The sequence below is a fragment of the Stigmatopora argus genome, chromosome 5 (genome assembly GCF_051989625.1).
Source record: "Stigmatopora argus isolate UIUO_Sarg chromosome 5, RoL_Sarg_1.0, whole genome shotgun sequence".
NCBI lineage: Eukaryota > Metazoa > Chordata > Actinopteri > Syngnathiformes > Syngnathidae > Stigmatopora > Stigmatopora argus.
In genome coordinates this window covers 33,815-46,659 of record NC_135391.1, presented here as the reverse complement: position 1 = coordinate 46,659, position 12,845 = coordinate 33,815, and the positions used below count along the sequence as shown (strand labels likewise).

At 48.9% G+C, this 12,845-nt stretch overlaps 2 protein-coding genes across 5 annotated transcripts; both read right to left on the bottom strand.

Annotated features, from left to right (window-relative positions):
• Positions 1–269: 269 nt before the first annotated feature.
• Positions 270–9,111, bottom strand: LOC144074215 (formin-binding protein 1-like). 3 transcript variants are annotated; one of them, XM_077600489.1, is made up of 18 exons: positions 8,974–9,111; positions 7,417–7,532; positions 7,291–7,341; positions 6,466–6,613; positions 6,339–6,401; positions 5,776–5,874; positions 5,649–5,666; positions 5,451–5,579; positions 4,084–4,230; positions 3,652–3,831; positions 3,394–3,585; positions 3,237–3,251; positions 3,052–3,161; positions 2,634–2,766; positions 2,291–2,376; positions 1,598–1,746; positions 1,350–1,505; positions 270–982 (listed from the first exon to the last, which is right to left on the bottom strand). In XM_077600489.1, the coding sequence occupies exons 1-18, from the start codon at positions 9,028–9,030 to the stop codon at positions 954–956; spliced, it is 1,878 nt and encodes a 625-aa protein (XP_077456615.1). In that variant the 5' UTR covers positions 9,031–9,111; the 3' UTR covers positions 270–953. The 3 variants fall into 3 exon arrangements, with proteins under 3 accessions (XP_077456615.1, XP_077456616.1, XP_077456617.1); XM_077600490.1 differs by having other exon boundaries at positions 5,649–5,663; XM_077600491.1 differs by lacking the exon at positions 3,394–3,585.
• Positions 9,112–9,753: 642 nt separating this feature from the next.
• Positions 9,754–12,795, bottom strand: cfap77 (cilia and flagella associated protein 77). 2 transcript variants are annotated; one of them, XM_077601067.1, is made up of 7 exons: positions 12,609–12,795; positions 12,409–12,450; positions 12,256–12,328; positions 11,172–11,412; positions 10,549–10,648; positions 10,051–10,155; positions 9,754–9,914 (listed from the first exon to the last, which is right to left on the bottom strand). In XM_077601067.1, the coding sequence occupies exons 2-7, from the start codon at positions 12,442–12,444 to the stop codon at positions 9,864–9,866; spliced, it is 606 nt and encodes a 201-aa protein (XP_077457193.1). In that variant the 5' UTR covers positions 12,445–12,450; positions 12,609–12,795; the 3' UTR covers positions 9,754–9,863. The 2 variants fall into 2 exon arrangements, with proteins under 2 accessions (XP_077457193.1, XP_077457192.1); XM_077601066.1 differs by having other exon boundaries at positions 12,409–12,470; positions 12,609–12,793.
• Between the last annotated feature and the right edge of the window lie 50 nt (positions 12,796–12,845).

Below are 12,845 nucleotides of genomic sequence, written 5' to 3'. Positions count from 1 at the left end.
TCTTGTAGTCCTATTGGTTTTCTTTCAGGGTGGGCTCACCCTAAACCTAAGCCGGTGGCCCGCTCTGTGGCAGCGCAGCTCGGCGTGCAGATTGCCGGGTAGCGTTAGGGCTAGGCCAAACCCTTTAACTGTAACCCGGGCGCACCCACGTGCTCGCGGCCGCCAGCCCATTGTTCCCGGCGTGCCCGCTGCACTTCACTTTTTCCACCCAATTCACCGGGAGAAAATCCAACTCCCTCGGCACTTTCACAATAAAAGAGACGTCAGGGTCCAGGTTATGGTTTACTTTGGAAGAAGGAACTTACAGGAAGCAAAAGAAAAGCGCTTCACACCAAAGGCCAAGATGACAACAAGGTAGGGGGCGGGGCTCGCATGGGAGTCCGCATCGAGACACGCGCTTCGCGCCACTTCCTAACGTTAACGCTTTTTCTCCGTTAAACCGGCTTTCCCTTTTTGTCAGAAAAGCTCCACCTCCACCACCACCACCACGTTAACTCTCTGGGCACCCTTGACGATAGAGGACGTCTATGCGGTCGCGTGGCTTCCGATCGGACTGGCGGACGCTGATCAAACAGTTGATTACTTTTGACTCCTTTTCAGTCACTTGTGACCATGTGTTGATCACTCAAAGACGTCCCATCCATTTGAAGCAGCCAACCAAGGAGCATTCATTTTCCGCCGGTGCCCTCCCTCGTCAAACTGATCGGATGCCCGTCGCCGACGGCGGTAGCCAATCGGTTCAAACCTTGTTTCTTGTTTTTTTGCCACTTAGCACCTTGTGTGGAAAACACGGTCCTGGCGTACGGTGGGAAAACCCAAGGGTCTTAGCGTACGCATCGTGAGCAGGGGGATGTGGGCCCCAACTCCAAATGTGGACTGCCAATCCAAGGCTTCTGCGGGGCGTGGCCGTCCGGTACCTTGGACGGGCTGGCTTCCTGCTCAAGCGGTCCTCTTCACACCATACGGCCAGTTTGCACCAGACCTACACACACACACACACACTTATTGTTATGGCTTTGTCTCATTCTGTCTCTGGACCCACAAGAACACGGGAGGGATGTCCAAACTTTTTCTCTGACTTATGGAAAAATTGATTTTTTTGGGAATGTGGGAGGAAACCGGCGGAGGAAACACGCAGGCCCGGGGAGAACATGCAAACTTCACACAGGTGGACCGACCTAGAATTGTTGAACCCAGGGCCCCAGAGCTGTGAGGCTCTAACGCACTAACCACCCGCCCAACCGGGCCGCCTTGAAAACAAAATCCTGCCAAAATTCTCGAATGGAAACTCGTATTCACTGAGAGAAAAAGTGGAACGGCCCCGAAGAACCCGCCGGCGGAGGGCGGACCTTTGTCGGCCACCAGCAGGACTTGGATGTAGGAGGTGGGCACGTATCCTTCTTGCTCGGCGTTCCGGCGTACTCGCGTCCAGCCGTCGCCTTTGTCCTCCTCCACCACGTTGAGGAGCTCGCCCTCGCACATGGACAGCGTTCCCTCGTTTTGACCTGCGGCGCGGCGACAGGGTCATTTTCATCGTCCCGCTCTTCGGCGCCCTCCGACCCCTTCATAATGGGGCCTTTGGTCTCGGTTTTCCCACCTTGGAAAGGGTAGAGCGACTTGCAAGTTCCGATGCTCGGCAGCGGCTCCTCGTCTTCAAAGTCGTCGTCGTCGTCGTCAAAGTCGGAGCTTCTGGACTTGGAGAAGCGGACTTCGCCCTCGCGCTCCTCCGCGTAGCTGCCGTCGGGGCTGCCGTGGAGAAAAAGTTTGAGAGCGCGCCAAGAAGAAGGGGCCGGCCATGATTTAGGCCGCCGGGCGTCCAATGGGTCCGACGCGGAAGGGGCGGCAGCCAACGTTTGTTGGCCGTTGACCCTCTCGCTTCAGGATGAGCCAGCGATAAGAAGTCTTTCCCTCAAATGTATTTACTTATTTATTGATGTCTAAAATGTCTTTTTCCTGTGTCTGTATTCTCACCCTCTTGCTACTGTGACAGTGAAATGTCACAAATACGGGATGAATAAAGTCATCTAATCTAATCTCATTTACGGCAAAAGCACGAAAAGGCCTTGGGTGGTCCCCCCTGCCCGCCTGCCTTCCTCCCGACATGCCCCCTCAAACATGGACATTGGTGTCCAGCGGCATCACAGCTGTCTACTCTGTGTATTTGTGACTTTCTCATGACATGCTAAACGGTTATACCGGGTATCCTCGACTGTTGTTCTTTTCACCGAATAGCCCTTTACATTCCGTTCTGTGGTTTTGGGGTTAGGGTTAGACTGAAGTTGCCGTTCACCTTTCTCTGCTGTCTGGACTGGTGGCAAAGCGGGAAGACGGTGGACAGGCGGCGCTCAGGGCGTGCCGAGCCTCCGCCAGCCACGCCTAAAAAAAGAATCAAAGAAGAAGTGAGGGGTGTCCAAACCACAGTGGCACAATGTGACGTCAAATGCATTGGATTAGGCTCCATCGCCACCAATCAATCAATCAATCCCAAAAGCCCATTTGAGCAGCGTCGATGTCCGACCGAGCCACGATGGCTTGACGCTGGTTGACGTGAGCACGCGGTGGTCCGGTAGTAGTATTCGGCTTTTCCTGGAGAAAAGACATTTGGATCCAAAAAAGGCGCTACGGCCACCTACCTGGTTGTTCCTCAGCTCCTCCTCCAGCCCATGCAAGCTGCGTCTGACCTCGTCCAGGCGTGGCTCCAGGGCGGCGCCGTCCCCCAAGCCGGGGTTCTGACGGTACACCGCCTTCATCTTCACCAGGGCCTCTCTGGACAAAGAGCCAGCCAAAGTTAAGCTAGCGCCAAAACAACGCTGAGCTAACCTGAGCCGAAACGTAGAATGACGTAGCATAGCATAACGTAGCTTAACATAGCGTAGGGTAGCGTAACATAACGTGGGGTAGCGTAACGTAGCCTAAGGGTAGCATAGCGCAGCGTACCGTAGCGCAACATACATAGCATAGCGCAATGTAGCGTAGCGCAACGTGATCTAGCCTCGAGCCGACGACGCTCAAATAATGTCGATGCCAAGCTAACCGAGCCGCTTCACTCGCCTTTGCTCTCGCTCTCTCAAGATTTCTCGTCCGATGCGGTGGATTCGGTTCTCCAGTTTTTTCCGCCGTTGCTCGGCCGGAAGGTGGCTGCAGTCCGATGGGGCGGGGCCCTGAGAGCGTGGCGAAAAGGTCGCAGGTTGGCGGTGACCCACTGCCACGCCCCAAAACGCGCCCAATTGACTTACCAGTTTGAGTGACAGCTGTCCGTCAAAAAGAAGCAACGAAGAAAAGAGCTTTAGTCGCGACGCTAACATGCATGCCATGCCTTAAATGTTTTGAGTCAATATATTTTTGGAATTTGGGGGAAAAAAAGGGTCTGAAAGCAAAATCAGCCATTTTTACTCCTCTTTTGAGATTTTTCAGGCACTGCTTCCTGGTCCGGGAGCCGGAGTTAACCAGGTCGTTGAAGCGCTGCGCGATTGGCTCCCTGACGGACGGGGGCGGGGTCAGAGGACTCCCGGCCACGTCCCCGGGAGAAGGCGAGGCGGGCGGCGGGGGTGGCGGCTGGCGGGGCGACGACAGCAGGTTCAGCAGCTGGGAAAGGGTTAGGCTTAGGGATAGATAGGTCAAGCGGGAGGTGGCTCGGGAGGCGGGCCTCACTTTGGTCTTGCGGAGAAAAGGCCACAACTTCTTGCTTGGTCTGCGTCCCTCCACACGGTGGTCCAGGTAGCTGGACTCGGAGACGCTCCGCCTCATGGAGGCGCAGCCAAAGTCCTCCGGGTCCAGGTCACCCGGTGGCTCGAAGCCGGACTTGAAGGCGCTCACCACCGAGCGCGTGTCCTGAAACCGTACAAAAGTCGTGTATGGAATAGAAGGGAATAGAAAGCAGCAAAACATGAGCTCTTATCTATTCCAAATGAGGATTATTGGCATGGCTTTGGCTTTAGTTCAAGGTGCCAAAGTCAAAATGAATCAATCCATTGTCGCATACGCAAAAGTACACAGACTGTCGTGGAAGCAAAGTCTGACAAGGGACTAGCCCAGAATTGACAAAAGCCATCCCGATGGGCCACGGGCGCAAACTCCGCTCACCGTCTGTGGCCGGACGCTTTGGGCGATGTCCATCATGGCGTCCAAACAGCGGGCGAGGTCGGGGAGAGACTTCTTCTCGGCCGTGGCCGACAAACGCATGGCCGAAGCCACGCGCTCGATACGCCGCTCCTCCATTTCCTGGATGCGCTGAAAAGTCCAAAAGTATTCTCTGAAAACAATACTCAAGTACTGAGGAACTGCTGTCAAGTCTGATTGGCTTTTAAAACCAAGTCATCCGTCGGGCACACGGAGCACGTTCTTGGGTAAGAGTAGCGTAGCTTCCAAGCAACATTTCTCCAAAAATGGAGTCATCGGAAAAAAAAATCCAAATAACGTTAAGTAAAAGTCACCAAAGACTCGATCGAGTACAGTCGTACCTCTACTTACAAAATGAATTGCTTCCAGAACTGTTTTCGTAACTTGGAAATGTCGTAAGTCGAGCAGTACATTCAATGTAAAACCTCTAATTCGTTCCACGGTCCTCACACGGCTACCAACTAAACCAGGGATGGGCAAACCGGTCCTCGAGGGCCGCCGTGGGTGCAGGTTTTTGTTCCAACCGATCCGACACAAACAGTTTAAACAATGAGATTTCTGCCGGAAACAAGAAGCACCTGACTGCGAGCCACTGATTGCACTTGTAGGACACCAGATTGGTGAAAAGGTGCCTTCTCAATGGGTTGGAATGAAAACCCGCACCCACTGCGGCCCACCGTGGAATAGTTTGCCCACCCCTGTGAACTAAACCCTTTAAAATTGGTAAAAGAGTCCCCATTTTGTATGACAGATGTGAGGAAACACACAAAAATGAGGGAAAATGATAAGGAAACTATTTATTCATGTCTTAAAAATAAATAAAGCATATGAAAACGTGCCCCGTGCCGCTGAAATAGTTCCCTTTGCGGGCGTTATACTGGGAGACGTAATGCCCGTGTTTGTCCGCCAGATGGCGGCAAGAGTGCGTGCTACCAGGGCCAAAATCTGTCCACTTTGTAGTACATTTCAGACTTTTACGTGTGTTCTGTGTGCGTGAGAAAATAGGTGCCGCTTTTATTGTCATGATATGAGATAGACTGATGAAATGAGAGCCCAGTAGAGAGTGGCGAGGTTCTAAAGTGGGAATCAATGCATCCGCGACAATATTTTCAAAATAAAATAACATATAAGGAAATGCATTTACTTTTGGGGGATTTCGTAACTTGGATCTTTTTTGTATCTCGAGTCACTCGCTTGCATATCAAATATTTGGCAACCTAAACATTTCGGACCTATGGGGATTCGTAAATAGAGATAGGTAGAGGTACGTGACCGTACAAGTCACCTGCCTAGTCATCTACATCATCAGCTAGCACAAGCGCTAATTTCACCTGGTAGATGACGGGCACCAATTTGTGGTAGTGCTCATGCTGGTCTTGGTTAAACTGCTTTAAAGTCTTCAAGTATTCCTCCTTGGACTCTTGGGCCGTTTGGGACTTTTGTTGCGCCACCTGGCGAGCCTGAAAGAAAAGCAATCACAATGACAATACGTACTCGGAACAATTACAGTGCTCAAGTCTTTCAATTACCTTGAAGGAGCAGCGCTGCTGACGCATAGAAAGAGACAGAGCGCGTATTGCCATTATTATTACAGTCGTTTCACTTACTCCAGAAGCCGGTCAACGCTAGCGATGGCGTGGCGGCCATTTTGCTCACCTTGTCGTTGGCGTCCACGTTGTTGTCGACGTCCATCTTGTTGCACGCTAGCTGCGCTCGCTCCGCCTCTTTGCTGTCCCGCTCAAAACGACGTTTGCTCTGCGAGGACATTAGACACTCAATTCAATCTTCATTCAATTGTTGCTTTTTTACAATGTATATTCTTTTGTTTACTCCTGAAATGGCCCAAATGAACAGGAGGTGACCTGAAATAACCCAAAGTGAAAAGGAAGTCACCTGAAATACCTCTCAAGAGACAGGAAGTGACACGGAAATACCCCAAAGTGAAAAGGAAGTCACCTGAAATACCTCTCAAGAGACAGGAAGTGACACGGAAATACCCCAAAGTGAAAAGGAAGTCACCTGAAATACCTCTCAAGAGACAGGAAGTGACACGGAAATACTGTAAGACTAAGCGGAAATGCTGCAAAATGTAAAGGAAGAGACAAAATGTACAGGAGGTGACAAATAAATACTCTAGCAGGAAAAAAAGGGAGCAAAAATAAACAGGAGCTGGGTGAAAAGCATGGATTGATCATGGAACTGGACTTTTTCCAACTCACACTTTCCAGTTGCTTCCAGGAAGTCTCCATGTGCTGCTGGGCACGGCGGCCATCTTGAAAAAGCTGGCGACGGGACAAAAGCACGGTGGGAAAAAGGAAAGCCCTGGCGCGGCGAGCGCAATCTTACCGACTTCCTCTCGGCCTTGATCTCTTGCGCGAACCTGCCGAGGTCGTCGGTCACGTTGCCGTTGAGGTCGTCGGCGACCTCCTCGTGCCGCGCCGCCAGATCTCCCAGCTTTCCCAGCGTGGCGCTAAAGGCCGCGCACCATGTGTACCTGACAGAGGCCGGGAAGATCGCCTTAAAGCGTGTACTGATATCGAGTCACCTTCTCTACATTCTGGTCACTTTCACGTCACGCCCTTTTGGCTTGCTGCTTCTGTAATCCCTCCAATATCGCGATTAATGTAGACCTGACGTGGGCGCGATAATCAAAAAAATCCTAGTCCTAGCAGCAAGCGGAAGACAGGGGAGTGGCTTCCGCTTACGAGTTCCAGCGTGGATTTTCACATTTTTAGGAACTTTTTCAAAAAACATGAATAATTAATAGCAATGCAAAGAAGTGAATTTGCGATAAGTCAAGTCGCGATCATCGAGGGAAGACTATATTGCAGCTCATTCCGTCCGTCTTCATTTAGGGTCATTGCCTGTAGATTTTAGGATATTTTAGGTCCCTTCCATTGCTTGTCCAGTGAAGTGAGCCAAAATGAAGGAAGGTGAAGGAAGGGCCATAAAAATGCACCACAATCAGCAAGAAACGACCTGAAATATACCCCAAAATGAGCAGGAAGTGACCAAAAAAAAGTCCCCAAGAGAGCAGGAAGTGACCAAAACGCCCCAAATGCCTCCAAATGAGCAGGAAGTGACCAAAAACGCCCTAAATGCCCCCAAATTAGCAGCAAGTGCCCAGAAATGTGCCACATTCAACAGCCGTCATCTTTAGGAACGTCTGACCTGCTGTCATCTTCTCGGCTCCTCTTGGGAAGGTACTTCTTGGAGAGGCTCCTGCGCGAACAATTGGGGCTCAATACATGGTGGACAAAGCGGCTAACGTGTCCGGCGAGCTCGCGAGGCAATCACCTGATCTGCTTGGCGTAGTTGAGTTCAATGTCGGCTCGCTCTTTGACAAACTTGGTATATTTCTCCAGGAAGTCGATCCCCCAGCCGGTGTGTTTCTCCAGGTTCTCGAACTGATCCTGGGGTGGAGGAGGCAGAAAAAAAGTACTCCAGTAGACTTTTTTTTTCAAAATACGTAATATTCAAGGTATTTGGTATAGTAGGCCAGCATTAGACTCAATCGACAGTAAAGTTATTGATTTGCGGGCATTTACGGGTCACTTCCTGTTGATTTGATGGAAATTAGGTCACTTCCTTTTTTTCCTCATCTATAATCCTTATAAAACGTGATTTTCGGGTGTGTGAGTCTGTGTGTGGGTGTATGTTAAGATTCTCTGGCTACGTTTGTCCAAACCGTGCAACGTCCAGAGTTGAAAATGTTTTATGGTGGCCAGAAACGGCTGTCAGATCCTAATAGACGAGTGATTGAATTTTTTTCACCTTCTCTACGTGTGTAAAATCAACTTTTATTTGTTAAAGCTGAAAGCATAGTTGATGTATGAATCGTTGTTTTTACATGATGTTCCCTAAACGCACCGCGTGGCTGATTGGTCGTAACGGAGGACGCCTTCCCACGTCATTTACAAATGTCAATTTCGGAATAATTTCCACCTGCGGGTTTCCCGGTGCCTCCCGCAACACTTTTTTCCCTGTCGTTACTAGAAGACTCGGCGAGACACGATGCTGCTGGCTGCGCACACCCAATTTAGTTTAAGATACAACAACTTTTCACGACATTTACAAACGTCATTTTCGGAAGAATTTCCGCCAGCGAGTTTCTAAGTGCTCCCCGGAATACTTTTGTTTTCTGTCGTGACGGGAGTTGCAAAACAGCCCCCCCCCATAAATCACGCTCTGTAAGGATTATAGATGACCGCCGAGGTCGGAGCCTCGCCACCACTTTGGAATGCAGAAGATTGTGCTGCCATCTTGGTGCGCTTCAATTGTTAACGCCTTTCCCAACTGGATGCGAAATGAGAACTCCTCTTTTTGGTCATAATTGGTGAAAAGTGATGGCGCAAACGTATGTAAGGTATGCAAAAAAAAAAAAAAGCAATGTATAATACTTACAGAAGTATGCCCTTTAGGAAAAAGTCAGGAAAACTGACGGTAACACACAAACATTGCTTAAGTAGGTAAAATTAGTCAGCCTTTCTTTTGAAATATTATTATTATATCTCCCGACCCGAGTCCTCACAAATAAAAGTAAACAAACAACCCCCTCTAACCCTCCCCAAAACCTTTATCAGTGACGTCACAACAACGTTGAGCAAGCCGTGGCACTGGCGCCCCCTGCGGGCCATTTTCTGTCGTTAACCGTCCAATTATGCAGACCTCCGCTGATGAACGAGCGACGTCGCCTCGCCTCGTTCATCCGCGTGCCTATCTCCCCCTTACCGCAGCCTGCTGAGGCGCGTGCACGCGAGCGGCGGCCCTACGTCCTTCACGTGAGTGCAATGTGACGCAAGGCGGGCCATGGCAACTGTCCCTTCCGTTCCCTGACCCTTTTGGGCTACGTACCCACAGTTCGGTGCCCCAGTTGACGCTCATGTCGCTTCCTCTCCTCCGTCCGTCCATCCGTGCGTGCTTGCGCGCGCGTGCAAAAGGGATGCTCGCGTGCGTGAGTGCGTGAGTGCGCCCGCCTGAGCATGCGCAGTGGCCGCTTCATTGTGTCGGTCGAAAGCAGACAGGGTTGCCAGGTTGAGGGAATGTCCCGCTTCGTTGGGATTGGTTTGTAATGGCTTGGGGGATTGCAAAAAAAAAACGACCAGCATCCATGCGCACGGCTGTACCTAGTGCTTGGAGTCGCTAAAAAAAGTGGAAGAGCGCTAAACAAGTGTATACTAGACCATGTCCTTTTTTGATTTGCATTTTGACATTTGAAGGAAAACTCGTGTTGATATCATTTCATCCTCATGATTTAGTGTACTGCTTGCTGGTGGATAACTTGAGACTAACCCTAATACCCGAGGGCCAGGCCTAACCCTTCACTTGCATCCAGAAGCCAACCATGTCAAAGACCTGACATTCATTAGTTTGGCCTTCTGGATTTATGTATGAAAGCCACATGGGGGCCGTCGAGTTTTACTAAGACCTCAGCCACACAGGCTGGCTGAATGGCAGGCAGGCACGTGCTCTGAAAGCCGGATAGGAGCCACACCAAGCCCATTTAGACTCGGCAGAGCTCTGACCACGTTATGGTTCAACACAACTCAGTGTGTGGGCCTGGATAAATAAAAAAGGAAGTGACCTAGAAATGGCCCAAATCAACAGGAAATGACTCCAAATAACACACTAAAATCAACAGGAAGTGCATTTTATTACATTTTCATGTAGTCAAATGAAATACTGATATGATATTTAGCATTTTTTTATGAAACATGCTCACTAATGATTCATTATCTTCACATTTAAATGGTGCTGGATACATGCTTTCTGCAGGTGTCCAGGGCGGGGCCGACCTGAAGGGAGCACAAAGAATTACATTGAATTGAATGTTTTTATTGTCATTTTACAAGTAGAATGACATTTAAAGACAGCTCCCGTTCAGTTGTTTCATAACAATAGTGATGCTCTCGGATAGAATTTTAATCTTGCCTGCGTGTAACGGGTGCGCGTGTGCGGATGGACGTTGACCAGCGGAGGCGCGGCGTTGCTGCGGAGTATAGAAGCCCGCGTGTGGCCGAAGTGCGGGAACTTGACCTGCAGGGAGATCGTAAAAGCCACATCAAAGTCGTCTGACCTTTTGCCCGGCAAAAGGCACACATTTATGCGGAGCAAAAGCCACGCCGAGGTCGCCGGGCATTTTGCGGCCCACCGGCAGACTTTGTATGGCCTCCATCGACGGAGCTACGTTCGCAACAGAATTCAGTGCATGGACTTGGGCCAGGAAGGAAGGATTTCAATTCAAACGCATTAAGGGTCTATCAAACGCATTCTGAGTCAATAAGAGTGTCTGACCAAGCCAAGATGACAACTACGATTGAATCGTTGAAAGTGTCATTCGGTCTTGTAAAAAAATAAATAAATCCAAGAAAAAAAATTCTCAAGTCTTTATATTTCAAAGATGGATGGGACTAATTAAGGCATACTGACCGCGTGGCGTCTCTCGTACTCGCTGCGAGCTTTCAGGTTTTCCTGCGTCCATCGGCGGCCATACTCGTGCGCCAAAATGTCAAACATGGGAGAAGACGCCCTGAGGGAAGTTGTCATCGTCATCATCATTATCATCATCATCATCATTATCATTATCTGAAATCATCATCATCATCATCATCATAATCATAGTGGTCTTCATCATTCTTACGCTCGAGCCAGAGTCTCAAACTCAATTCATCCAGGGCCGCCTTTTTGTACACATCATCAAACTGAGGAGGCGGGAAATCAACAGAAAGTGACCGGAAAATGGCCCCCAAATCAACAGGAAGAGTCCAATGAATGGCCCCAGAAAGCTCTCAAATCAATAGGAAAGGATTTCCCATTGACCACTCCCTGTACATTTTGTTCGCTTTTTGTCTATTTGCAGATCGCTTCCTAATCGGTTTGGGGGCAAGTCTGGCTCACTTCCCGTTGATTTGGGGGAATTTTCAGCTGACTACTTTCTGTTGATTGTGGGTAACTTCCTTGTTAATTTTGAAGTATTTCCGGGCCACTTCCTGTTGCCTTATAGATAACGTAACCAAGTGTGAGACCCCAAGGAACCTTGAATGTGGTCCAACCTGTTCTTCATCCCGAAGGTGATGTCTGGGATTGGCAGATGTTGCGAAGCCCTGCCCCTCGGCGTCTTAGGGGTGGGGAGATGATTGGCCGCGCCCAATTGCGCTTTATACTCCCTGAATTGTTTGGCAGTCACGTGACCCGATTTGACCGCTTCTTGGTTGAGGGCCACAAAGTCGGGGACGGTTGGGCGACGGGGGGTTCGGACTTCCTGCTGAGAATGGATCCGCCACCTTGACAAGACTATACATTATCACAAATGCAGACAAACCAATCAGAGGGCCTCATATTGGACAGACAAGTCAAATCAAAAAATAGAGGAGTTGGAATGTTTAAAAAATGTTTTGTGCCGATACAATAATTGTATCCGCACCTATTATAGTATTTTAGGGATGTAGTTTTGCCCCACCCAAGATGTCCGCCAGTATTGTTCACTGCCATAGAAAATAAAGGGCTTGTTGCCCTTCCCAAGATGATGATAGACGTCCAACTCCTTGTTCACTATATTTACTTCCTGTTGATTTTCATCTACTTCCTGTTGATTTTGGGGCAATCCCAGGTCATTTTTGTTTATTTCCAGTCACCTATTGATATTTCTGTCACTCTCGGTGGATTTACAGCCCTTTCCTCCTCATTTTGGGTCATTTGTCTGTTTGTTGTTATTATTTGTGCACTATGTGGTGAAAGCTTTAAATCTCATTGTACTTGTATAATGACAATAAAAGCATTCAATTCAATTCAATTCATCCCGGATCACTTCATGTTTAGTTCAAGTCACTTCCTGAGGTGTTGGCTCTAATATAAGTATCTCAGTTAAGAGTGAGCTCGTAATATCTCAATTTCAATGCATTGATTTTGGATGGATGAACATTCATTCGCTCTCACTTCAAATGGATTGGACGTCTACAGCCCTCAATGGCGGCTTATGAGCAAATAGCAGATGCCATGGCACCGCGAAAAGCGAAAAAATATATACATTGCTTAGGACTTCATTTTAATCTCAACGCATTGTCTACGGGTGGCCATTTTGGTAGGGGCAGCAAAAGTTCTTTTCATGCTTGGATTTGTTGTGCGTGTGTGTGAGACCTTCTGCCACGCCCCCTTCTTTACACAACTTGACTCCTTCTCCCAGAGGCAAAGATGGAATCGCGGATTGATTCTAAACACACACACACACACACATCAATACACACGTCGTCGTCAGGATTCTTATGACGTCACAGTCGAGAGTTTGTTTACCCTGACTTTCCGCGTGGTCTCAACAGTTGAGTTCATCCTATGCTGCAGAGAAAGCAAGTCTCCTGAGAAAATACATAATTTTCATGCTCCGTTTTCCAAATATGTATTCATTTTGCGGTTCGTGGTGTCACTGTGACGTCACGACTGAATAAGACAATTCAACGCGTGGTGTAAGCTTGATAGACAGGTCGACCACTCACTTTGACGTTTGACGAGCAAGGCACCGCGTTGCTATGTTGCTATAGTTACCAGAACACACTCACACAAACAAAAACAAGCGGACCCTTATGTTTTCTTTCGTTCCAGGTCTCATGCGTCATTTCCTGCCCAGAGTTGTTATTAACAGCAAATTAAAGCTTTAAGTTGTTTCAAATATTTGATTTAAAGTCTCATTTAAAAAAGAAGAGGCAAACGACGTCACAATTTTGCGTCACAGG

Coding starts and splice junctions, on each gene's coding strand:
- cfap77 (XM_077601067.1), bottom strand. CDS start 12,444: ATGAACTCAACTGTTGAGACCACGCGGAAAGTCAGG. Junction 10,156..10,548: donor AGTACGAGAGACGCCACGCG/GTCAGTATGCCT, acceptor ATCTCCCTGCAG/GTCAAGTTCCCGCACTTCGG. Junction 9,915..10,050: donor CGCGCACCCGTTACACGCAG/GCAAGATTAAAA, acceptor TGCTCCCTTCAG/GTCGGCCCCGCCCTGGACAC.
- LOC144074215 (XM_077600489.1), bottom strand. CDS start 9,030: ATGGACGGACGGAGGAGAGGAAGCGACATGAGCGTCAACTGGGGCACC. Junction 3,832..4,083: donor AAAGCGTCCGGCCACAGACG/GTGAGCGGAGTT, acceptor GTACGGTTTCAG/GACACGCGCTCGGTGGTGAG. Junction 1,747..2,290: donor AGTCCAGACAGCAGAGAAAG/GTGAACGGCAAC, acceptor TCTCCACGGCAG/CCCCGACGGCAGCTACGCGG.